General features: G+C 40.6%; 1 protein-coding gene across 7 annotated transcripts in view; it reads left to right on the top strand.

The window, feature by feature from the left end:
* LOC109109037 (girdin-like) overlaps positions 1–27848 on the top strand; it is a 71691-nt gene that overhangs the window by 488 nt on the left and 43355 nt on the right. For all 7 annotated transcript variants that reach the window (XR_006156225.1, XM_042736181.1, XM_042736180.1 and 4 more), the window contains exons 2-14: positions 13–110; positions 9894–10002; positions 14339–14408; positions 16796–16854; positions 16953–17036; positions 17114–17254; positions 18564–18727; positions 20463–20544; positions 21335–21493; positions 22862–23008; positions 23334–23481; positions 23683–23852; positions 25635–25772. Coding sequence is in view for 6 of the 7 variants with exons in the window: in XM_042736181.1 (XP_042592115.1) it covers positions 13–110; positions 9894–10002; positions 14339–14408; positions 16796–16854; positions 16953–17036; positions 17114–17254; positions 18564–18727; positions 20463–20544; positions 21335–21493; positions 22862–23008; positions 23334–23481; positions 23683–23852; positions 25635–25772 (1569 nt within the window). In the remaining variant the exon portion in view is untranslated. The remainder of the gene's footprint in view (positions 1–12; positions 111–9893; positions 10003–14338; positions 14409–16795; positions 16855–16952; positions 17037–17113; positions 17255–18563; positions 18728–20462; positions 20545–21334; positions 21494–22861; positions 23009–23333; positions 23482–23682; positions 23853–25634; positions 25773–27848) is intronic.

Raw genomic sequence — 27848 nt, 5'->3', positions numbered from 1 at the left:
GTGTGTTTGTAGGTGAAGACGGTCTCTCCGCTGGGCTCCGGCGGCTCTGCTCTGTCCGAGTTCATGACACTGGTGGACGGGGTTTATTTAAACGACATCATGACTGAGATGTGAGTACACACTGATTCAAGCTCCTTCAGACACTCGTGTTTGTGTAAACGCGCTGCTGTCACACATGATGGTTATTATGTGCTGAATCACAGTAATCGTGCTGTATTTCAGTGATATCACTCTCAGCAGGGCTGTGATTGGGGCGCCGGTGGTCACGTGACTGGTGCTGGTCATTATGAGTGCCATATTGTTTTTAATACAGGAGTTCAATATGACGAGGCCAGCAGCCAATCAGATTTGAGGATGGCAGCTCACTCTGGGGCTGTGTCCCAGTTCATTGTTTTATGCCCTTCACTCGTGTCGTTCACTCGGCTGTAGGTCATTGATTGCGCTGCATGAGTGCCCACTGCTGGCGGATCCCTCAGCCCTTGATCACTGTAGAGCTGGATTATTGTCTACATTTGTTCCCTTACAAATTAGTTTGGTGCAGGGTTTTGTATGTATAGATATGCCTGGGCTGTTCTAAATGTTAGAAAAATCTTTATATATTATAGAGTTGTTTGGGGTGGGGATAGATTGAACGCGGTCTGCGATGACATCATAATCGTGTTGCATTGTGGTCTATGGAGCGGCCTGAAGTGTGCATGTGAAGCTCCCTCAGTCAAAATCAAGGGGTCGAGGGTCTGTCCATAAAAATAAACTTCGGGGATTCCCCCGAGGGGAAGTGTTTAGGGAAGTTCGCGAGTGCGTGTCTGAAACTGGAGTGGAACGCAGCCTGGATGGTTTCCGGCTTCTGATTGGTCAGCGCAGGTCCAGTTAAAATCCACAGAGTAGTAACAGCTCTGAGCATCACAATTTAATGTCATACATAATTTTTAACAAAAAACTTTGGTAAAATATCTATTTAGGAGTCCTAGACCTTTCTAACGATATATAGTTTGTCAAAAAAAGATTAGATTTAATTGTAATATAGGGAAGTTAACGTAGGCGTCCTTTATACGGGACGGGTGACAGTTAACAGTTTAAGGTTAAAAAAACACATTATTTTCCACATACTGTACATTATTGTTTCTCCTCTATGCCCCGGCTTCTGAAACACGTCGATTTTTACAAAGCTCATCAGTCTGAAAAGTGAGGTGTGCTCTGATTGGCCAGCTATCCAGTGTGCTGTGATTGGCCGAATACCTCAAGCGTGTGACAGAAATGCTACGCCCCTCACCACACTGTGATGTGTGTCCTGGTCAGAATACTGGTGAGACGAGACAATACCAATAAAACGCATTACAAACGAGGCATTTGTTGCATCCAGTGGGGATGTAATTACTGATTATAATGATTTATACTGTGTTTTTAAAATGAGGCGTTTTAGGAGGGCGTGGACAAGTCTAAACTTTTATAAAGAATATCTCTTTGGGTTTGAGACTTTAGTCTTTGCATCTTTACAGATCTTCTTGATGCACCAAGAGCTTGTAACATCATGACCATGACATCATGTAATGCTCGCGTAATCTGCTCTAGTGAACGTGCAGCAGTTTGAACTGTGGTCCGAGCCGATAAACGGTCGTGTGGTGCGATTTAAACGAGTCACGCTATTACGTTCCGCTTTTGCAGCATAAACATTATAATGAAGATTTATTGAACTGTTCATATCATTATATCGAGGAAAATTATACCGCGATAATTATCATTATTGAATTATCGCCCAGACCTACTCTGTCCTAACTACATGCAACGCGACACCACAACACGTGATACAAGGCATCTTTTCCATGCTAATCTGAGTTTTTCTTCTAACTAGCCGTGACGGCGACACGCAAAATTTCACTTTTATAAACTATTTCTGTTTTAGCGACGCTGCGGCTGGAACAACAGCATTCAAATGATATGACAGTAGATAATCTCAGGTGATTATGTGCTTTATTCAAAGTTAAACGTGCCTAATGTGGGTTTGAATATCATTTTGCGTGACCTTACAGCCATACTGAAAGCAACAATAGATCTTGAAAATAAATTAAAGCAAAGATGTGCTTTAACTCAGTGCGAACCAACAAGTATATTCCATGACAAAGATGGTATCAGTCACTCAGTATGTACATTTAATAATGTTAAAAATGTTTAATATTTATGAATTAGATTGTAAAAGTATACATTTTGTTGCGAGTGCAGTGTGTTTCCAGAGAGGCTCCGCCCACACGTGCTTCTGATTGGCTGTGATATTTGATTGACTCGGTCGCGTCGCGTCTGGTGTGGACACACACACTGTTTGTCGCTGGAATCTTGTCGCGTGTAGTTAGGACGTGGAAAAAGAAATGTATTAGAACAAATAAGCCCTAATATAAATTAGATAGTGTTACAAGCCTGATAATAATTATAATAATAATATCCCTGCTATCATCAAAGGCATCAGCAACAGGTGATAATCTCTGACTATCATCGATACATGATACTGTAGACTAACGGCACAACCCTAGTCAGGCTAAAACATCACATGACCGTCATCTGTGGTGGGTGTGTGTGTTCAGCTGCCGCACCTGACACACACACACTCACTCTCACACACACACACACACACATTCACACGCGTACACAGACTCCCTTTGACTCCCTTTAAAAAGAGTACACACACACACACACACACACACACACACACATTCACACGCGTACACACACACACACACACACTCATACTTTCATTTGCTGTTTACTGGGACTCTGCATAGGCGTAATGGTTTTTTATTTTCTATCTTATTTTTTCTTGTTTTCTATCACACTACACCTAAACCTACCCCTTACAGAAAACTACTGCCGATTATGGAATTTCATAAAACACCATTTTGTATGTTTTTTTTAATTATGGGGACACACCAAGTGTCCTTATAAACCATATATACCAGTACATTCGCACGCACGCACACACACACACACACACACACACACACACACACACACACACTCTCACACACACACACAGACGCATGATTGTTCGGTGGCTCTGACGCTGTGCAGGTGCAGCCACAGTCGGCTCATTCAGTGGATGCTGATATGCAGTCGTGTGAATAACAGCAGTGGTGTGTTGTGATTGTGATGTGGACGTGTCACACTCGCAGAGCTGCACAGCTCAGAATAACCACCACAAAAACATGATTAACTAATCACAAGAGTATAGATTACACCACTATATTAGCATCCTTGAGTACTGCTCACAGTGTGTTTGTGCAGTGTTGAACAGCCAATCACAGAGAGGTCTGCTGATCACATGAACGCAGCAGCCAATCAGAGGCACAGAGGAATCTAATGAAGGCTTTCTAATGAATAGCCAACAAAATATCAAACTGTTTAAATGCGAGAGTGAATCAGTAACCAACCGTAGAGACACTGAGGTCTCGCTGCTGTGAAATGAACTGTAAAGTTTGCTTTAGCCAAAGTAAGGGCGTGTTCCAAACAGCGCCTCTGTTCTAATGTCATCCGCAGTCACAACAGATTATGACACATCATAATTGCTGATGAAAGGCTTGATGACATCTCAGAAACATGCTGTAAGCAGTAATCATTGACACAGCTGCAGGAGTAAATATGAATATGCTGCTGCGATCAGCACTTTTCCTGATTCTGTGATCGTGATGACTGTGATCCTCATCATGATTATCAGCCAGACTTATGATAATATAATCGTGCGGCTGTAGTCCATCTCATGTAGGTTTGTAGACCATGGCATTGAACAAATTGAGCCTCCTGCAGTGAAGTGAGTTTGATTTTCTGTGGTTTGTGATCATGTGCATTTGTTACTGTAGTAGAGCAGTCACACACTCCCAGAACAGAGGTTTGAGAAAGAAACAGAAGACATTCGCCTCATTGGAATGATCTGCTGTGGCTTTGACTGGAAAGATTTTCATTGGAGAAATAGAGGAAATACAGACAATCTTGACAACATTGCATCTAAAACATAACTATAAATGCGTGAATATTAACACACATTCTTGTTTATTAAATTTGATGTATAAAATCAATATAACTGTTAAATTTTTGGAACTGGGTGGAATGGGACAGTACCCCCTAGTCCTACAAAACAGCATTTGTAATTGTGCTTATCTTGCTTGAACATCATATGAAACAAATATGAGATGGATACACATACAGGGAATTATTGCCCTCATATATTGGATTTGGGGTCATTTTAACTGCATTCAGCTTCTGCTAGTCCACATCACACAGTGTATACTTCAGATTGTCAATAAACATGACAATAACACAGACAATACATAGCACACACTCCTATGTGTGACTGGATGTTGCGTTTGTGTGTGTGTTCAGTCTGTCAGAAGTAGGTTAGTCACTAGTGCTCGAGGCTGTGTGTCAGTGTGTGTGGGGGTATTGACTGATGGAGCAGTGCTGTTAATGACATTAGTGTGTGTGTGTGTGTGTGTGTGTGTGTGTGTGTGTGTGTGTGATCGCAGCTGTCCATATGCTGTTTCAGTGAGTGTGAATGTTGCTTATTATTGAACAACCACAACATCTCACACACACACACACACACACACACGCGCTGTAGTTCCTATCATTATGAGTACTTTCCGCAGGCGTCATGGTTTTTATGATGATACTCTCTCTCTCCTGACTCCAAACACAAGCCTCACAGAAAACCTACTGCCCTCTTTCATAAAATGTTGTTTTGTGTGTTTGTTTAGTGATTTAAATGTAGTGAACACACACTACACTCTGAGCACATTTATAATGTAGGTCAGACCACTACACACACACACACACACACCTGAGTGATCACATGACGTCTGTCCTCTCAGTGTCTGCTGTGTTCCTGATTCTCAGCTCTCGAATGAATGGCCGTCTCTTCTGGTGAAGACTGTGTTGATCTTGGTCATTACGGCCTGACCACATCACATCAATTCAAGTTCATTTGTATAGCGCTTTTCACGAGACAAATTGTTGCATAGCAGCTTTACAGAAAATTAAGTTTCTACAATATATTTAGTATAAGCTTATCAGTGCTGACTGTCAGTTTATGTGCATATGGCAGAAATGTACGGAAAAATCAATTAAAGATGTAAACAAACAGACGATGAACACTATTAACAGCAATTGTTATATGATGCAATCAAACTTACAGCAAAGTTTGGTAGTTCTGTATGTTGTTTCAGGGTTGGCATCATCTGAGGTCCTCTGAGGGGTCAGCATCATCTCTTCTCAGGTGTTCTGGATCCAGACTGAAGCTCTTAGTTACCACGGGATGTGAATCCAAGCAGAAACAGAGAAACAAACAGAGACATAATTAGCATAGCTGCAATTCCAACCAAGCAAAATTAATTAGTTTAACCCAAACTAAAGAATAAAAATGTACATTTGATCAGATATAACTGCAGTCCAAAATTAAGAGATGCATTATTCCATTATTTGAATGCTTGGCCAAAGAGGTGTGTTTTTAATCTAGATTTAAACAGAGAAAGTGTGTCTGAACCCCAAACATTATCAGGAAGGCTATTCCAGAGTTTGGGAGCCAAATGCGGGCCTTATAAGTAAGTAATAATATTTTGTAACTGATACGGAAATTAATAGGTAGCCAGTGCAGAGACTGTAGTATTGGGGTAATATGATCATATTTTCTTGACCTGGTAAGGACTCTAGCCGCTGGCATTTTGGACTACCTGTAGCTTGTTTATTGAGGATGCAGGACAACCAACTAGGAGTGCATTACAATAGTCCAGTCTAGAGGTCATGAATGCATGAACTAGCTTTTCTGCATCAGAAACAGGTAACATGTTTCTTAGATTGGCAATGTTTCTAAGAAGGAAGAATGCTGTTTTTGTAACATGGGAAATATGATTTTCAAAAGACAAGTTACTGTCTAATATAACACCCAGATTTTTGACAGTAGAGGAAGTACTGTAACAGTACATCCGTCTAATTGCAAATTGTCATCTACGAGATTCTGTGTAATGTGTTTTGGTCCAATAAGTAATATCTCTGTCTTATCGGAGTTTAATAGGAGAAAATTATTGGTCGTCCAATCGTTTACATTTTTAACACACTCTGTTAGCTTAGATAATTTAGAAGTTTCACCTGGTCTTGTTGAGATATATAGTTTAGTATCATCAGCATAACAGTGGAAACTAATCCCGTATTTTCTAATGATATTATTGAGGGGCAACATGTATATTGAAAATAGCAGAGGACCTAGGACAGATCCTTGTGGCACTCCATATTTTACTGGTGATAAATGAAATGACCCCTTATTTAAATAAACAATGTGGTAGCGATCGGACAGGTAGGATCTAAACCATCTTAAAGCCTGCCCTTGGATACCTGTATAGTTTTGTAATCTATCTATGAGTATGTCGTGATCTATGCTGTCGAACGCAGCACTAAGATCAAGTAAAACTAGCAATGAGATGCAGCCTTGATCTGAAGCAAGAAGCAAGTTATTTGTAATTTTAACAAAGTGCAGTTTCTGTGCTATGATGGGGCCTGAAACCCGACTGAAATTCTTCATAGAGATCATTTTTTTTGCAGGTAGGAGCACAATTGAGCAGACACAACTTTTTCTAAAATTTTAGACATAAATGGAAGATTTGAAATGGGTCTGTAATTTGCCAGTTCACTAGGATCTAGTTGTGGTGGTTTCTTAATAAGAGGCTTAATAACCGCCAGCTTGAATGGTTTTGGGACGTGACCTAAAGATAACGAAGAGTTAATAATATTGAGAAGCGGTTTTTCTGCTACAGGTAACAACTCTTTCAGTAATTTAGTGGGTACAGGATCTAATAAACATGTTGTTGGTGTAGATGCAGTGATAAGTTTATTTAGCTCTTCCTGTCCTATAGTTGTAAAGCACTGCAGTTTATCTTTGGATGCGATGGATAAAACTAAAGTATTAGACGCTGTAGAATCTACATTTGTTATTGTATTTCTGATGTTATCTATTTTATCAGTGAAGAAAGTCATAAAGTCATTACTATTTACCTGTGAGGGCACCCAGGCCCAGCGAGGACATCACGTCTCCTGGTCATATTTAGATCGGGGTGGCGTCTGGTTATTTGTTAATCTGAAAGCACCAGGGCCACTGTGCGGAAATATGAAAATGGCCGCCCCTAACCACGTTCTCGGAACCTTGGATTGCATCACTCGTTCGGGCAAATGAGAGCAAGATGGCCGGCACCTACCACGGTTTTGGTCTGATGCACCAGGGGCTTTTGCATTTGATGGCGGCCCCTTTCTCGGTTCTCCGGAACATGGAGTTCGAGACCAGAGTTCCAGGGCTTTTTGGGAGCGTTGAGGTCACCCTCTCCTCGGGCTATTGTGGATATGCTCGGCCCTGGCAGTTTTTCGAGAGGCCTGTCTATAGCTCCGGTTTACGGAACTGGACATGCGACCAGGCCCAGCGAGGCCCTCCAGCTCCGCTTTTTTCCACGCAATTCTAAAAACTTCCAAGTTAGCACACAGGGCTTCTTGTTCGAGCGATTTTTTTCTCCATTTGCGCTCAAGACTACGAGTTTCTTTCTTGAGAGCGTGGGGTATTACTGTTGTACCATGGCACAGTACGTTTTTCTCTAACCTTTTTCAATTTGATGGGGGCAACAGCTTCTAATGTATTAGAGAAGATAGAGCCCATGTTGCCAGTCATTTTGTCTAGTTCATGTGTATTTATGGGTACACAGAGCAGTGGAGATAAATCAGGCATTGGTTATTTGTGAATCTGTCTTTGGTGGCTGGAACAATAGTTCTGCCCGGACGATAACGCGAAGCTATATATTTTTTATCATCAATACGCAGAATGCACGATATAAGGAAATGGTCAGTAACATCGTCACTTTGAGGTACGATATCTATATCAGTAAGATCGATTCCATGCGATATAATTAAATCTAGCGTATGATTAATACGATGAGTGGGCCTGCTGATGTTTTGCTTGACTCCAAAAGAGTTTTTTAGGTCAGTAAACACAAGTCCTAATGCATCATTTGTATTATCAACGTAAATGTAAATATCTCCGACAATTAGCGCTTTATCAATGGTAACCAACAGGTCTGAGAGGAAATCTCCAAATTCTTTTAGGAATTCTGCAGCACCCTCTCTTCATTTTATCAAATGATCTTATTCACATCTATTCATTTTACAATCCTGCTACTAGCCTTTTATTTAGACTAAGTTGATCGTTTACTTAAACGATGATCGATCATGGAAAGATCGAAAATTGACATCCCTATTTTCTATGCATTTGTTTTTGCATAGTAAAATTAAACCCATATTCCATGATAATCTGCGGTTTGCCTTTTTAAAGCAAAATTAGTCAGTTAAATATTTTGACCCAGTTTAGTGTTTTCCTCTTCCCAGTATAACATGTTCCTCATATTACAATGGTTCAAATAAACCTGTAGAGTAATTAAAAGCAAACATTATGCAAGTGTTCCCTCCGACCTTCACTTCTGCTCACTGCTGTAGCTCGTGTTGAAAGTGGGTCGTGGAAGTCAGCGACTGTCCGAAAGTTTTAATGTAAGTAAGATCAAGTCTGAAGCTCAGCACATGCCTGGAGAAAGACATTACTGGATGAAGTCAGTTTGTGTCACACCCCAGAACTGTTTGTTGTGTTTTCATCCCCCATGTCCTCTGTGTGACCTAGTTTTTCCCTGTGTTTGATTTGATTAGTTAGTTCACCTGTGTCTTATGTATCACCCTCACCTGTCTGCCCCTTGTTAGCAACCTTATTTTAGTTGGAGTCTGTTTGGTTTACCTTCGTCCTGTATTGTATTTGTCCTGAGAAGCTTGGGTTGGAAGTTACCTGTTCTCCTGTGGATTTGGAAAAAACTACTGTTTGAATTTATCTTCTTCGTCGTGCGCTTGTATTTATCCAGCACGTAGCGTGACAGTTTGTTGTAAGCTAGATTGACAGATCTCACAAAGCATCAGTGACGATACCATTGGTTTTCTTAAGTGAAAACTAACCCGTTTATATTGTATTGTATTGTATTGTGTCATTATCAGGAAATGCTGCTTTTTATTTTTACAGGACAACAGTATGTATTATTACAATATATGATAATCTTTTAATGTGCTAAAATATTTATATTTAATAATGAGTTGGGGGCGTGGTCAGATTTTCCTGCTTTTTGTCTTCAGCTGATCCCATGCCCGAGTCTGATGTGAACTTTACAAATTTAATGAGAAGTCATGTAAGTGACAGTGTTTAAAAAATCTAGAGTATGAATCTGTGCTGTTAAATTCCAGCTTATTTCAAATTTTCTTTTAGTAAAGATAAAATATTCTTATAAATAAAAACTTTACATTTAATTAATGAAAAATATAATTACAATGCTAAAAATAAAAAGCAAAAATGTCAGTAGTGTTCTGGCTGGCAGAATTAATGTACGATTATGGCCAAAATCATAATCACGATTATTTTGGTAAATATTGTAATCTCAATTATTTAACACGATTATGAGTGGGCCAGAATTAAACTTCCTTAGTTTCCTATTAAGGCTATAAATCTCCTTCAGTCAGGAGCAGTGTCTCGATTTTATCTTTGTCTTTTGTTGTTTGATTAATATCAAGCACACTATTTAGTACTATTACAAACATGAATAAATCTAACTTCAATAAATCAAGCACGTCTCATTTTACAAAAGTCACTATACATGATTTTACTGATTTGCACGTGAAATTGGGCTTTCATGGAGGAAGGAAAGCGCAGCGCTGGAAAGGGGGCGGAATGGGGCGCAGTAGTAGTTTTATCACGATTAATGTATTTTCATAATCAATGGAGGCTGAAATTGAAATTGAAACTGTAATTTTGATTAATCGCACATGTCTAACATCCGTGTGGTTTGTTCTGACAGAAACCCAAAGAGCAGCATCCAGAGGGCCCACAGGAAGGTCAACAACGACCCGACGCTGCGCATCCAGAACCTGTCCCTCCTCGTGCAGCAGATCAAGTCCTGCTATCAGGTGAGCAGCGCACTTTACCTGCGCTTTTATCAGTCTTCTTCTGGCAGCTTTGGGAGTCTGTGCAGTCAGTCTTTGTTAAAAGGCCTTGGCGGTATGAGGCTGTAGTTCGGTTGTTGTTCAGGGCCTGTGTAGTGTACATACAGTGCTGGATCAGGCTTCGGTGTGGAGATGAGAGCTGATGTGAATCACATCTTCACGTGATCATCAGATTGAAATATGTGTGTGCTGCGTTCCTCTCATAGCAGCTGCTGAGATAATGACTGACCTCAGCGTGTAGCTGCACGTCTGTGTGTGAGTGAGTGAGTGTGTGTGAATGTGAGCTCTCACACTGATTAGGGCTGTTCTTAAGCACTGATCAGACTATGATGAGTTCTTCGTTTGGGGACAAAAAAAAGTTCAAAAAGGCTGAGCGACGGTATACTGTTTTCAAACATTCCAATTAGAGCTGTGCGATATTGAAGAAAAATGCGATACATTGTTAAAAAATGCGATATTCAATACGCGACACGATATTGCTTAAAGTTTGTAAAATCAATTTCAGTTATATTTTAAAATATTTAAAAATGAAAATTATATAACCCATTTTTTCATATTCTTTCTTGGAAATGAAAGAATAACTAATTTCTGAAAGTGAACAGCAGTGTTTTAACATTACTTAAAAAGTAATGTCAGAAATCAGAAAATGTCACATTAACATCAGTGTAAACATACAAACAAAAAATAATAATGACACTAATTTTATATCATTGTAACTTTGCTTTCCATACACTTTAAGTACTTCATATACAGCAAAAACTATAGTCTGAGAAAGTTCAAACATGATTAAAGGCAAGAAAACAATCAGTAAAAAAAAAGAAAGAAAAAAAAGAAATACACAATTTACAAGTTTAGATCAAATAAACAGTAGTATTCAGGTGCAGAAATTTAACGATTAAGTGTAAAATAACACTGCACAGTGTCCACTGTATGAATTATATTTAGATTAATCTTTGTAATAGCTGTTTTATTGTTTGATTAACATTAGTGACATATTCTGCAGCATGTATTTATAGGTTGCTGTCCCTTTAAATCTGACTGCACAGATCCAGTATAATGATACACATCCGATTTCTTTCTCAGCTGTTTACATTAATTTAAAACATAACCGACTGTGTTTACGAGAATGATCGTGGAGATGGGTACTATTGACATAATTCTGTGTATGTGTGTCTGTTCAAATATGATGCGAAAGATGAATTAACTTGATGTTCGCGCGCCGTCTGAAACGCGTCTCTGTGTGCATGCATGCGCTTTGTACTTGTGAGGTGGTAGATGTGAAGCTTTGCTCTTGTTGAACACATCTGAAAAGTCCTGCAGGGATTTTAAAACTGGAGGCAGAAGCTGGATCTTCAGCAGATGTTGCGAGACATGGTTGAGGCATATTGATGGGCATGCAATGGTTTAGACAAAATTCAGACCGGTGAGTCAGTTCTCCATGATTCCAACATAATACAGGATTGTGAGTGGATAGCTAGGGGTATCCTAGGATGATTTCATATCGGGGTGAATCAATGATATAGAAAGAGATGCTTTCTCTGTGGAACAATCAGTCTGTAACTGAGCAGGTGCAGTTTGTCTGGTGACACCTCCTTCAATGGGTTTATTGTTGACATCGGTGATGCGAATGGTGGGCACAGGTAGTGTGGTTAAACTATACTTCTTGACGATATCCTTGTTGACCAGATTCAATGTGGCGCCGGAGTTAATCAAAGCTGTCAAAGTAATGGGAGCATCATTAGTAGTTAGCCGAACAGGATTGAGAAATGACTTTGAGATGGGTAGAGAGAATGGATCAAGTCACCCGGCTGGTAGCAGAGATGGACCTCCGGGCTTTGTGTGGGCACTCAGCGTTACGATGGCCTTCTCATCAGATAAATGAGCATAATTTATTTGCATGGGCTCTTGGTGATCAGAGGGTACAGTGAGGGAGTTGAACAATGGCTGTCGAGTGGATTTTCTCTTGGGTGTGTTTCCATGGTGATGAAATCAGAAAATGTTAAGTCCTCACCCTTGCAGGCTAACTCAGCCTGAAGCTCCAGATTTAAACTCTGTGTGAACACAGCCTTCAATGACGCATCATTCCATCCACTCTGAGCGGCAAGAGTTCTAAATTCAATGGTGAAATCTGCAGTGGTGCGGTTCCCTTGTGACGTGTGAAGCAATTTTATAGAAATATACTTCCCCCCTCAGGATATTCAAATACTTCACTAATTTGTTGTGACAGATACTCAAAAGACGATCGAAATCGTGAATCCGTCTCCCAAACCGCTGAAGCCCAATCAATCGCCTTGCCAGGTAACAAAGACATTAAGGACGTGCATTTACTTCCCTCAGAAGAAAACTGATCTCTTTGGCTTTCCACATAGATACGGACTTGACGAATAAACCCACGACATTGTCCTGCCGAACCATCAAACTTATCTGGCACCGCCAGTCTTTCCGTTGAGGTGGAGGGCGAGTGAAGCGATCGAATGTAGTGGGTTAAATGGTCGTTTGCGGATTGCAGTTTGTTGAGTTGTTCCTGGTAATTTTTCAACAACTCGCTCTGATAAGCGAAAGCTGCTTGGAGCTGTGAAATCTCCACTGGATTCATTGGTGGCGAAGTATTCTGTAATGCAGTTGAGGCGGAAGCCGAAGTAGAATCCATATGCAGGGTTTATTAAACGGTTCCACAAATCCAAACTCAGTGTCAGCAAAGGCAAGCGGTGAAGTCATGCACAAGGAGGCAGTCCAAACAGGCAAAAGTGCAATCCAAAAGAGTAGTCAAGAGAAACAGAAAACCAGTCATACACAGGAGAACTAGACAGTGAAACAAATGCTTGGTAAAGCAGGGTAAACTGTCAGTACTTCACAAAGATGCAATCATAGACAGTAAAAGAAATGGACACAGCGACCCCGTTGGATTCAACGGAGACAAGTGAAGTCAATTAGAAGCACGCACTTCCTGGGGGTCGAGCGTACTGCGCAGACTCAAACTGAGCTTGATGACGTAAATGTCACGTGAGCAACCTGTCTGACAATTGTAAGTCTTCTAATCGCTGTGCCAAGAGAAATCTGAATCACCCACCAAATCTTGCAGACGTTGTTGAATAATTTTGTCCCATTGCTTTTATGGACTCTCTATGGGCTTCTCCCTTGACTTCATGCCTCCACGTCCCCCCGATAGCCTCATAGACAGTAAAAGATTGCCTGTGAGCTTCTCCTCCTGTCCACACGGTAATTTCTCTACTGTGCGACAGAGAGTCGCAGGTTATGACGCAATCGTTAGCCTATTTGTACAAAAACTGCTTCTACGGGGCCATAACATAAGATACAAGGTAATGGGGCCTTTTATACATTTTCGTGTTTCTTTAGAAATATTGAATGGACAAATGGAGTCTTTAAACGCTTCAGATGTAAAGTTATTCGCTGTCAAAGTGACGCCAAAATGAATGGGAGTCAATGGAATGCTGACAGCAGGTTGGGGTCCGCTAGCCAATGGCGGCGCCCAGAGACGCTTCAATAAAATATGAAACCCTGCCCCCCTGGATGCAATGTGGTGGCCAAGTTAATATGGCCGCCAAACAGGAAGTAACTGCAGAAGAAGAGCTCACAGTCAAAACTCAGAAGAGAGCTCCCTCTGCTGGCGATCAATGTAAATGTGTGTCGCACTGCTGGAGGCGGGGTGTAGATTAATGTAAACATGACTCGTGAAGCTCGCGCGTATCCCCTAAACACAACAATGATGAAATGATGAAGTGCAGGCAATCTAGGTGTGAGACGGGCCACCAATGGTCAGAATATTATAGACAAAAGAATAATGATTAGCAGCAGTTCAGAGTCAAGTATCATGTTTGCAGTACAAAAGAACCATAATCAGTCCTTTATGGGAAGTGTAAATGTCTCATAGTCTGAAAACTTTAGCATGATGTAGAAAAACATATTGGAGTCAGTTTGTTACTTTATTTTATTAGTGTTCATTTATTTTATTAAACTTGATAAATTGTTACATCTTTTTTATATTTTATGTGGTTTCATGATTTACTTTTGATAAAAGCACATTTTTATTAATGTATGTTCGTTTGGCATTTCATTTATTGTATACCCTTTAAATTGGCTTATTGATCTGAGATGCAGAATCAGTATCGCAGCGTGTTCTTTCATGTAGAGCAGAGCAGAAGTGGTCCTGGATTGAGCCTGGTTTCTGACTGTGTGTGTGTGTGAGTGAATCACTGTCAGGACTGTGTCTGTGGTGTTGTGTGGCGTGTCCGGTGCTTCCTGTTTGCTGCCTTGCTCCTGACCCTCTGCTGTGTTCCAGGAGACGCTGCAGCAGCTGGTGGTGATGTCACTTCCTGACGTGCTGGTGCTGGGCCGGACCCCTCTGAGCGGTACGTCTCGCCTCACTCTCTCTGCAGGACAACACACAGTCACAGTGCATTCAGAACATTACCAGCCCTTCACAACTTCTACTAGCCACAGTCTGTCCTCCTCAATGCTTAGATTTCACAACAGAATTTATTATTAAATCTGATTCTGAATCCCTTTTGGTTTTAGCCATAAACTGAATCCTACCTGTCACAGAGACTCTTAAGGTGACAGTTCACCCCTGTTCCCAGTTCACAAATTCTGTCATTAATTACTCACCTTCATGTTCCAAACCCGTAAGACCTTCGTTCATCTTCAGAACACAAATTAAGATATTTTTGATGAAATCTGAGAGCTCTCTGACCGTTCATAGACAGCAACACAACTGTAATGTTCCCAGGTCCAGAAACATAGTAAATACATCGGTAAAACAGTCCATGTGACATCAGTGTCTCAACTGTCCTTGCTATGTTTCTGGATGTTGATCGTGGTAATTACATTGCTGTCTATGGGAGGGTCAGAGAGCTCTCAGACTTCATCAGAAACATCTTAATTTGTGTTCTAAAATAAATTAAGGTCTTACAGGTTTGGAACAACGTGAATGTGAGTAATTAATGAACTAGTGGGAGTGTTTCTTCTACTCTGATGAGTCCCTCAGTCCCTGCCGCTGAAAAACAGCTCCACAGCATGAGGCTCCAGCACACTTTACTTTTGGGATGCTACTCTGCAGGTGATGAGCAGAGCTGTTTCCTTCAAACATGATGCTTAGAACTGAGTTCATCAGACCAGAGAATCTTGTTTCTCACAGTCCGAGGGTCTTTTAGATGCTTTTTTTTTTGTGTAAATTTCAAGTGTTTTCATGTGTCTTCATTGAAGAGAGGATTGAGTTTGGTCACACGGCCATAAAGCCCAGATCGGTGGAGTGCTGCAGTGGTGTTGTCCTTCTGTAGGTTTCTCCTGTCTCCACATATGATCATGGAGCTGACCCTTAAATGAAGCAGAATTTTTTCCTGAACTCTTCCACAGATGTGTGGCTTGACACAAACCTGTTTCTGAGCTCTACAGGCAGTTCTTTTGACCTCAGTGCTTGGTTTTTGCTCTGATATGCATTATCAGATGTTAGACCTTTTATTAAGATGTGTGTGCCTTTCCAAATCATGCCCATTCAATTGAATTTGCCACAGGTTAACTTCACTCGAAGTGTAGTAACATCTAGAAGCAATATGAATGCTCCTGAGCTAAATTTAAACTGTCCCAGATAAGGGTATGAATACTTATGCAGTAGAATCATGCAAGGTTTTTTTATTTTTAATAAATTTGCAAAGATGTTAAAAGTTTTTTTTTGCTTCACCATTATGGTGTATGGAGTGCAGATTGATGTGGAAAAAAGTAATTTAAAGCAGTTTAACATAAGGCAGGAACAAAACAAAACGTGAAAAAATGAAGGGGTGTGAATACTTTTGCAAGGCACTGTATATTCTATATTGTAATAAAGGCTATGTCGATTAGTAATGGCTTACAAACACACTTAATCATTATGAAATTACCCAAGATGGCTTGACACAGATAAACCATATTTTGTTGTCAGTTACTTCTGTGATGCATATGTTGGGTTTCTGTGCAAGGGCACCCTCTGGTGTGAATGAAACACACATTTCATGTCTTTATAGAGCTCGATAATGGACAATCTATCCTATTTTGGTCCATCCTATTTTGGTATTTTGATCCATCCAACAAAAACCAAAGTAGAAAACATATGATTGCGCTTTATTTGACAGTATGTGCACTAACATGTACCTTCAGTGTACTTCCCTAAGAAAGTACTGTAATATAATGGTTAGGTTTAGGTTAGGTAGATTCAGGGTTAAACCTAGTTACTACCCAGTTAGTGCAATCACCATAACAGGTGTCTAGTATGTACATGTGGAACAGCACTGTCAAATAAAGTGCTACCAAACATTTTTGGAAAACTACAATATTTCCACTCAGAAAGAGCTGAGTTATGGTACAGCTCAGTAGTCTGTGTGATGATGTCACTGTGTGGATCTGCATGTGTCCGTCACAGGAAGTTGTGCACAGGAAGTGCTCAGGCACTCATTGTCCAGGTCAGCCTGTGTTTCCTGTCAGGAACACACGACACACACAGTGAACCCCAGCCGTACGTCACAGCTCCACCGCAGTGTGCACCTTCAGCTCGGGCTCACACTGCAGCACTGTCTGGAGCAGCATTCAGTCGCTGCTGCGTTCACATTGCACAGTGGACCGCAGACAGCAGCTTACACACTCGCAGTGTGAGCTCTGCATTAGCTGTGATGTTCGTTCACACATCAGTGTGTGAGGGTTAAAGAGCTCGTCTGTGAGTGTGTGATCAGAGCTCAGTGTGTGTTGATCTGGATGTGTGTGTTTTCAGAGCAAGGACTGGAGGAGATGAGGAAGATCCTGCTGCTGCTGCTGGGCTGTGCTGTACAGGTGACACACACACACTCTCTCACACACACACACTCACACACACACACTTTCCCACACACTGTGTATAGCTCATCTCTCTGTGTGTGTGTGTGTCTCAGTGTAACAGGAAGGAGGAATACATCGACCGGATCCAGACGCTGGACTTTGACACACAGGCAGCCATCGCCGCTCACATTCAGGAGGTCTGTGTCACATGACATCACAGCCGCAGCCCATCGACCCCTGACCTCTGACCCTCTGTGTGTGTGTGTGTGTGCAGGTGACCCATAACCAGGAGAACGTGTTTGACCTTCAGTGTGTGGAGGAGAGCGAGTCTGTCCCGCACGATAAAGACATCGTCTTCAGACAGCTGACCTTTAACCTCAAGCGCCTCGTCGACGAGAGAGACCAACATGCTGAGGTAACACACACACACACACACACACACACACACACACACACACACACACACACACACACACAAATAATCTCGCTGCTGCTGTGGGTGTGAGGTGACTAATGAATGACCATGTGACTCTCTGAACACAGGCTAACGTACATCATACACATTCAGCATCATTTACATAAATGCTATTTTACTAAAGCTGGGCTGACCAGATCGATTCAGCCGATTCTCATTCTGATGAACAGCTGTTGATTCTTGAGGCTTTTAGTGCTGTTTTGAGTTGATGTGTGAAGAAAACTTTACTAAACATAATTTGTAATGTGCCTGCAATCCAATAATCACAATAATCTTTGTGCTTTGTTACTTCTGATATGAATCAGTCTCAGCTTTCAAATTATGAAATCACAGAGCAACGTTACATCTTTTCCTCCAGTTCGTTTCTTAAATATAATAACTGTATTAATAATCACAATATAGCTATTTTTTATTATGTCTTCGTTATTATAAATAAGAACAGATGCAAAAAAGACAGTATACAAATATAAGAAAAACAAATGTTACCTTTTTCGTTTTACTTCTAAACTAAAGTATTCAAGTAAGAAAAACGAATAATCAAATGTAAAAATGCCTTTAGTGATTCAATACAAATAATGTAATTATTAAAACTACAAAAGCAGTTCAGTCAAGAGCAGCGAGTGATTTCCTCTTTTCTTTTATTGTTAGATTAACATTAGATGGCCTAGATATATAGATCTACTGTACTGCACAGATCTCATATAATGTTCCGCATCAGGTGTTTCCCCAAACGTTCACTTAACACATAACAGATTACACTTGTGTGAAAACTGAAAGACTGTAATTCTGTGTATATTTACACACTTCATGCGAGAAGTGAACGGAAAAAATGCACAAATAAAGATCATTTTAGATGTTTAATTACTATAAGGAGCATTGGGATCACTAGACAAGAGCTTAATGAACTCATTTTTGTGAAAACCTCAAATTTGACAAAACATTTTTCACTTTGTTTTGGGTGCAGCTCAAAATGAACCTGCGAGTATTCACACTCATTCTGCCAGCACGGCTCACAAATGTGTGTGTGTGTGTGTTTATTCTCTTGAATGTGGCATGAGATTGTTTTGCTTTGAGGAGATACAGACATACTAAATCATATTAAATTAAATCATATTGAATCAAAACAAATGGAGATTGGAAGTGAAGTGAACTAAACTGAATCATGAAATTTGTGTCAGTATTAGAGTATGATATAAAACTAGTTCCTTTATATTGACGTGAAGAGTGTTTCTGATGTGTGTGTGTTCAGATGATGGTGTCTCTGACTCTGGAGCGGGACAGTGTGCTCAGCTCTCTCCACACCGCCCCATCGCCCGGCGAGTCGCCCAGCATGAGACGCACGGAGAGCGTGCAGCATCTGTCGGTGGAGCTGGCTGACGCCAAAGCCAAGATCAGACGTCTGCGGCAGGAGCTGTGAGTACCAGCCATTACTCAGCTTCCCCTCTGTCCAGCACCCATTAGAGGAAGTGCTGTGGACCAGGGGAAGTTACTCTGCATCACTGCCGTCTTACTGGAATCCATTTGAGCGGCTCATCTAATGATGAGTTCAGCCGTTAGTCTGCGCTGCTAGAGCTCTTCACACACAGCTGTCAGTGTTATTTCCCTCAATGTCTCTTTGTTTGCTGACATACTCTGAGACTAACAGCCAGTTTATGACTGTATGTAATGTTACAAGTATTATCTTTACTGCTGCTTTGACATGCTGGTAACTCTTTAACAAAAGCCCTGGTCAATCATTTACATTAAGCTACTGCACTGTACTTATAAAGCAATGCTATCGAACACCACATAATTACTTAAGCGCAGTGAACTGTACTCTCTTCCTCTATTTCTGTTATTCCCCCTCTGTGTGCTGCTGAAACCACAGCTCGAGCCGAGCCTCCAGTGATCAGGACTGGATGGGCAGGCGAACTTGTGGAATGAGCTGGAAAGATCCTGAAAAAAGTTTGATTGATTACTTTATAAAATAAATAACTGTTTACATACTCAGGACATTTGTACAGGGAGACAGGTATTAAAACCGTTACTCTAACTGAGTAATCATTTGTGGCTCAAATAGAGTTGGGTATCATTTGAATTTATCATTTCTGATTCCCAGTTTCGATTCCAATGTGGTTAAACATATTAAAGTCAAACATTCAGATATCAAACATATTTATTCTGTGTCTATTTTTTCATAACATTTAATTGCTGCTGAATACAGTGAACATAAATCAGTCAGCTGCATAAAAACTGGACTCGATTAAGAGCTCTTTGTGTGCAAAATAGAGCTGCATGATTCAGGATAAATTCTGACTTTTTTTATTATTATTATTAATGGAGGTTGTAGTCCTCTCACAATTCTGAAGAAAATATATTAGACATCTAAACAAAATCTCATGAAATTTCTGAATGGAATGATTCAATGACTCACTCAGGATGTACTTGTTTCATTACTGGAGGAATCAGTGTTTTTGAATGAAGCTCTTGAATGAATGATTTAAATACAAATACATTTTTAACAGCCCCTTTGCCACCTAAAAATAAAAGATGCACACACAGGAATTGATAGGTGATAAGTGTCTGATTCCTGACCTTAAGTATCTGATTCTGGAATTGGAATTGATTTTCTCTTCCTAACCCTAATCTCAAAAAGTCATTAGTGAGAGGATGAGAGAGAGTTCCCTAGCATTAAACACACTGAAGGTGAGCGGCTGCAGTGGAGTTCTCACACTGTCCCGTATGCATGCTGAAGCGCTCAGGATGATTCTGCACATCTTGAATGAGGCCACGGCTCTTTACCTGGCTTCTGTTCTCGCGTCTTTCACTGCAGGGTAAAGGAGGACAGTCTATTTTAAACCATGTGCCATAAAAGAATCGCACAGCTCCACTTCCTCTTCCCCACTGATCACGAACGAGATTCATTTAGTTTCTGCGCAGTTTATCAAACGTAGTCACAGCTCTCATCTGGTCTTCAGTAAAGTTCATGAGTAGAGGTTTTTCTCATCCAAAGTGTGGTACAGTAGGATTATCACAGCTTTAGTGACGTCAGCGCCACGTTACTGAAGCTCAGGTGATGCCGGATGAATTAACCTCACAGCGGCCCATCATTAACCAGGAGTCTTACCCACTTCTGCAGACTAACTGCTTGAATGGCTCTGTGTTTTAGAGAGGAGAAGACTGAGCAGCTGCTGGACTGCAGACAGGAGCTGGAGCACATGGAGACAGAGGTCAAGAGACTGCAGCAGGAAGTGAGGCATCTCTACATCATCACCACTGACTGAAAAACACGTTCCTGTGTGACACTGAGCTTAACTAAATCTCTGTCATCTTAATTGCGAGTCCTGATGTGTAATGATTACAGTAATTCCTTTAACTACTTACACGCCACAGCTTTACACAGCCAGTAATAGCTCAGCCGATCATCACAAGTGTATTTACAGATGCCGCAGTATCACTGTCTGATCAATGGCATCAAATAGTGATAAATAAACCCTCACACAGCAGTCCAGCCTCTCAAAGAGATCACAATTCCGTCATCATTTACCCTCATTCTGTGGAATACAAGGATCTAAATTCCCAGAGCCTGTATGAATATCTATCTATAAGTCTTGCATTTAGTTTACCATTATGATGTTTGGTAATTCTGGTAAATCAAAAGAGTGTCATAATTTTGCATATTGTAAATCAAATATATATTGGTTAAAACAGATAAATATGATTGATCATCAAAGAACTCTACTATAGATATCTGTGGTTCTTATATGCTGCAGTGTTGTGGCATTTCCAATAGTAATTGATTATTTTTTTGTTGTTGTTGTTGTTGTTGTTTTACTGTGGCTGATGAGCAGCATCAGAAATGTTGACTATTTTAAGAGGGCAATAGATAGAATAGATAAATATTCTTTGGACTGTGCAAATAATTGCCTAATAATTTTTGTCTATTCCAAAAATTGAACTTCATTGTAGTAAGACATAGATGTCAAGAAGTATAAAAGTCTCATTTGTTGAGACGCTTGTATTTGCTCGTGTGTTTGTCAGAACCTGCAGTTGCTGTGTGACGCGCGGTCGCTGCGGGCGTATCGTGACGAGCTGGACGCTCTCAGAGAGAAGGCCGTCAGGGTGGACAAACTGGAGAGTGAAGTGACACGCTACAAAGAGAAGCTCCATGACATTGAGTTCTACAGGACCAGAGTGGAGGTGCGTTCATGAGGGAGTGTTGGGAATGTTGTGGCGGTTGTTGATTGTGTGTGTTCATGAGGGAATGCTGGGAATGTTGTGGCGGTTGTTGATTGTGTGTGTTCATGAGGGAATGCTGGGAATGCCGTGGTGGTTGTTGATTGTGTGTGTTCATGAGGAATGTTGGGAATGTTGTGGGGGTTGTTGATTGTGTGTGTTCATGAGGAATGTTGGGAATGTTGTGGGGGTTGTTGATTGTGTGTGTTCATGAGGAGGATGTTGTGGGGGTTGTTAATGTTGGGAATGTTGTGGGGGTTGTTGATTGTGTGTGTTCATGAGGAATGTTGGGAATGTTGTGGGGGTTGTTGATTGTGTGTGTTCATGAGGAATGTTGGGAATGTTGTGGGGGTGTTGATTGTGTGTGTTCATGAGGAATGTTGGGAATGTTGTGGTGGTTCATGAGGAATGTTGGGAATGTTGTGGGGGTTGTTGTTTGTGTTCATGAGGAATGTTGGGAATGTTGTGGCGGTTGTTGATTGTGTGTGTTCATGTTGTTGGTGTGTGAATGTTGGGAATGGCGGTTGTTGATTGTGTGTGTTCATGAGGAATGTTGAATTGGGGTGTTGATGTGTGTGTGTTCATGAGGAATGTTGGGAATGTTGTGGCGGTTGTTGCTTGTGTGTGTTCATGGGGAATGTTGGGAATGCCACGGTGGTTGTTGATTGTGTGTGTTCATGAGGGAGTGCTGGGAATGCCGTGTGTGGTTGTTGATGTTGTTGTGTGTGTGTTCATGAGGGAGTGTTGGGAATGTTGTGGAGGTTGATTGTGTGTGTTTGATTGTGTGTGTTGTTGATTGTGTGGGTTCATGAGGGAGTGCTGGGAATGCCGTGGTGGTTGTTGTGGTGTGTTGTTGGGATTGTGTGTGGTTCATGAGGGAGTGTTGGGAATGTGTGGCGGTTGTTGATTGTGGTGGTTCATGAGGGAGTGTGGTTGTGTAATTGTGTGTTCATGAGGGAGTGTTGGGAATGTTGTGGCGGTTGTTGATTGTGTGTGTTCATGAGGGAGTGCTGGGAATGCCGTGGTGGTTGTTGATTGTGTGTGTTCATGAGGGAGTGTTGGGAATGTTGTGGAGGTTATTGATTGTGTGTGTTCACGAGGGAATGTTGGGAATGCGGTGGTTGTTGCTGATTGTGTGTGTTCATGAGGGAGTGTTGGTGTTGTTCATGATTGTGTGTGTTCACGAGGGAATGTTGGGAATGCGGTGGTTGTTGCTGATTGTGTGTGTTCATGAGGGAATGTTGGGAATGTTGTGGCGGTTGTTGATTGTGTGTGTTCATGAGGGAATACTGGGATTTTGCTGGCTGTTATTGATTATATGTGTACATGTAGGAACTGAAGGAGGACTATCAGGTTCTCCTGGAGACCAAGAGCATGCTGGAGGATCAGCTGGAGTCATTCAGATCTCGATCTGATAAACATCATGAGTTGGAGAAAGAAAATCTGCAGCTTAAAAACAAGATCCATGACATGGAGATGGTGAGAGAGCACAGAGCGATCAAATGTTTAGTCCAATAATACAGCACTATATAGCACCTCATTAGTTTCCTCTCTCTTTTCTGTCCTGTCTACCATAATGATAAGTGATTTTTATTTTCATCTTTTACTTATTATTTATTTTACATTAAGTTCAAGATTTTTAAAAATTAATTTCTAATTATTTAAAATTATTTGAAGTATTATGTAAAATGAATAATAGTTTTATTTAAGCTATGTAGTGTATGTGTTATTTATTGTGTTCAGTTTAAATTGTGTGATATATCTAGACAGATTGGGGATGCTGACAGATGTTGTTGTGTTTCAGGAGCGAGACATGGACAGGAAGCGCATGGAGGAGCTGCTGGAGGAGAACCTGACGCTAGCGGTGGCCCAGAAACAGAGCATGGACGAGTCTCTGCATCTTGGCTGGGAACTGGAGCAGCTCTCCAAGACCACACCCGACCTCACTGAAGGTACGCTCAAGCCCGCACTCAGCCCGCAGACGGGTGCATGTGGGGCATATTTAGTGATAAATCCCAGATTATGATGCTTTGCCAAGATGGTGAAGTGACCCAAATACAGGATGTTTTCTAAATGAGCATGACTCTGACGAGAGGCTGGTGTCTGTGCACTGTAAGAGTGACTCTGAGAGCTGTTGTGTGTTGTGAGCGCAGTGCCGCAGAAGTCTCTGGGTCACGAGGTGAGCGACCTGACGTCCAGTCAGCTGCTAAAGCTGGAGAAGGAGAATCAGATGCTGCTGAAGAGCGTGGAGGAGCTGAAGGCCTCCAGTGAGAGCGGCGTGCGCCTCCGACTGGAGAAAGACAACCAGAAACTCAGCCAGCAGGTCAGAGTTCATACGCTTCTCAACACAGTTCTCCTATTTGAAAACATAATGTTTATTTGTGAGACTTGACTTTAAAGAATGATTAATCAGAAGTGTTTCTATATTACAGTTTTTTTTCCAACTGCTTACACACAATTTCAAAACTTTGTCTCTTTTTTTCAAAACTTTATACACAAATCCAAGAACTGCACACACAAAATACAAAAAAAAAAATCAAATCTCTTGCAAAATTAAGCACTGAATTCAAAATATCACACACACATCTCAAAAGCAAACATTTGCAAACACCTTTGTCATAATATTAATTCCTGTTAGATGTTTGTGTGTTACATAGAGAATTGTGTGTTGTGTTTTGCAAAAAGTGTTCTATGAAATTGAAAACTGAGTCAAAGGCTGAGAATTAGTGTGTGGTTTTGCAGATTTGGTGTGTGCTTCTGCTGTTTGAGTGACAGCTTTCAGAAACTGTGAGACAAGTGAAGATTTTGTGTAGTGGTCGACCGATATATCGCCAAGGCCGATATTTTGGCCGTTATTTTTCAAATATCTGCATCGGCCGATAAGTTTTTCTGCTTGGCCGATGTGTTCAAGTCGGGACTTTTATTTTGTCTGCGCTGAGAGCGGCAGGGCCTGGGCGCACAGTGCTCACATTCTCCCTCATGTTTGCTGTCGTCATTAACAGTTCTGTCTAATACGGATATAAGTCTGTCTAATAATCAGATAGAACAGTTAAACAAAGGAATTAATGTAATCATTATATTTTATATTGTTAGTAATAGAAAGACAAAACATTATAATACTTTTTTGTTTGCCGTCAGCATTAAGCAAGTACGCATTTATATAATTTAAACAAATCTTTGAATGACTAATGAACATTTAATATCACAAACCTTGCAAACTTAGTCGAATCCAGCTGTGAGATCTTGTGAAGTGTGTATCCAGCTTGATCACGTGTTCTCTGTGTGACGGTCGGTCCGTGTGAATTGAATGCTTTAAACTTTAAACTCATGTGCTGTATGTAAAATAAGTTTGGCTTTATTTGAAAAATATGATTCTCAATCCACACAAACTTCCCAGAGTGCTCTTTTGATTACAGTGTTTACTTCCTTTTTAAATATAATTTTATCAAATATTTATTTATTCGTGAAAAATACTATTTCATCTAAAGTACAACTATGTTTATTTTACACATTTATTTTTTAATCCATTGTCAAATGATTTCAAGTTTCTTAAATATTAATAAAAAAAAAAAAATAATAGTTATATCGGCTATTGCCCCCCTAGAAGATATCAGCATCGGCTGTCAAAAAACCAATATCGGTAGACCACTAAATTTGTGTGTAAGCAGTTGAAAAAAAACTGTAAAAATTAGAGTGATTAGATTCTGATGAAGGATTAAGAAGACAAACGTGTTTCTTCTTTAGAATAATGTGCGCTGATGAATCGTTCACAATGAGTCCATGCTTAGTAGTAAGGAAGTAAATGGAGTCCATTCTGGTGTGGCTTTACTTAACTTCCTCAAAAAGAAAGGAGAACAGTTTGAACAGAATGGGTTAAATGTTGCGTAGTCTTAACAGAAACCGAGCTCTCAGAGCAGGATCATATTCATCAGTGAGTAATCCGAGTTTAAATCTGATTTGGGTTCAGTTAAGCTGCTTCCAGAGCATTAGCAGCTCATACGAGTTTGATTGCTCATTATGAGTGTGTACATATGTCACACTGGCACGTCTGTCTGTCAGCTGATGAGAATGTGATGAGTGTATGAAGCGGTGTGTGTTTGCGCAGCTGGAGCAGCTGCAGGCGGAGCTGACTGCAGACAGAGAGAGTCTGCGCAGCGCTGAGAGTCTGAGCGCAGACCTGCTGAAGGAGAAGGCGCAGCTGGAGAAAACACTGGAGACGCTCCAGCAGAACTCCGACAGACAGGTACACCGCGCTCACACAAAACACTGGATGTGATCTCAGTGGACAAGATCTGCAGAGCGAGTACAAAGGCGTAATGCTGCTAAGACATACACAGACATGCTGCAGCAAGCATATGAAACAGACATAAATACCTCCACAAACACCAAACTCGAGCCCCCAACAATGCTGATATACCACTAAAACCAATGACCTGTGTGTGCGTGAGCCGTTTTGCCTAAGGCAGCGGTTCTCAATTCCAGTCCTCGCGCCCCCTGCTCTGCACATTTTGTATGTTTTCTCTTATGGCTTCAGACGTTTGTTCTATTCGAATGTAAGTACCCTGCGAAGTGGACATCACAGGATATTCTGCCATGATTCCAGTTTGAAGCGAACGTATATGTTCCATTCAAAGTGTACTGAAGTGTGAGAGACGTGAATTTAAATTGTATTTATTTACAGAGGTATATGATGTCACACTTGTCCGTGTGTGAAGACGTTGTGCAGCGCAAATCCATGAATGAATGTTACGAAGAAGTAAACTTCAACAGATTTCCCCTTCTCAGGGAGTAGGGAGCAATGAACACTGTTTAGGGACCATGTCAGTGGGAACACAGTTCATGCACGGAGCTCACTTCTAACGAGCTGATTATCTGAATCAGGTGTGCTAACGAAGAGAGACATGCAAAATATGCAGAGCTGGGGGGCACGAGGACTGGAATTGAGAACCGCTGGCCTAAGCCTTTCCCATTTAGAAACACACCTCTGTGTGTGCCGTTAAGACAGGATGCCATGTAGCATATTGGTTTGTGAACTGCTTACAGCAACACTGAAGCAAGACTTTTTAAATGTTGGCGGCACAGAGAGCATGAAAGCTCATTGGCTGATGATTACCTGTAGAGGAACTATTGGTTCATGCTGGTGAATTTACACATCATTACTCCATACTCCATAGTTTCAGCACTGAACTTCCAAGCACTATCTTAACACTTTCAGTTTAACAGTTTTCTACAGAAAAAAAAATTAAAAATTACCTTTGAGTAGGGCCGGGTGAGGTAGGGCCGTTTCTCGATTTTTACAGTTTTTAACTAATCAACTTGAAAATGTAATAACATAACTCAAGTAACTTCTTCTTTATTAACTTTCTAGTTGAAGAAAATTATATTCCAAGTGCACCAAACATGATGTAAATATTAAACAAATAACTTGTTTAACATTTTTGCAGAAAAGATGCATGAACTACAACTACATATTGTACAAATTTGTCTTATACATAAATCATAGAAGGGAAATGCTTTAAAAAAATTCTCAAAAGTCAAGGTAATTCAAATTCAAAATGACTGAAGGTATAACGCCAGTAGATTATTAACTATAAATGTTCTGTAAAAAACAGCAGCAGCTTTCCATGACACAAACATGAAATATCAGACATACAGTAGTAGTTACAGGTTTTTTATTCGATTGTGCTGCTTTTCCATTGTTTTTACTACGTGAACATGGATGCGTTTGACTGTTGCTCTCACATCTCTTGCATGAAACCGTATTCTAAAAACGTGGTTCTCAAGTTAAAAGAAGTTTTCTCCTATCTTGTATTTTTCCACTGCCCACATTGTCAACATGAAAGCACATTCTGTGTGAACTGCACCTAGCGATATATTCTGCTTATGGTCTTTCACACATGAGCGGTTCATCACGTGCGCTGACATTCGGTTAGATCATTCTTTTCTGTTTGCTGTTATCATTAGCATACTGTCACACTGTCTAATTCTAACGTTTGGTAATATTTCTGTTCAAAATCACAATTCCTGGATTTATAAAAAATTCAATCATTAGACAAAACATTAAATTTGAATTGATTGATTAAAATCTGAAAAATCACCCAGCCCTCCTTTGAGGTATGGTGCTAATGACACATACCATGTTTTGTAATGATGCATTAATGCAATAATAAAATACGGTATTTTATGACAAAATTCAATATGGCCGAGATGGGAAATTTAGGTATTGATCAATTCAGCATGCCACTGAATCCAACAAAACAAGGCTTCAGCACACTCTTCATCAAATTCATTAGCAAGTTACTCAAGAACAGTTTAGCTA

Source organism: Cyprinus carpio, chromosome B13, assembly GCF_018340385.1.
Source record: "Cyprinus carpio isolate SPL01 chromosome B13, ASM1834038v1, whole genome shotgun sequence".
In the NCBI taxonomy this organism is placed as follows: domain Eukaryota; kingdom Metazoa; phylum Chordata; class Actinopteri; order Cypriniformes; family Cyprinidae; genus Cyprinus; species Cyprinus carpio.
This window is presented reverse-complemented; position numbering and strand designations above follow the sequence as displayed.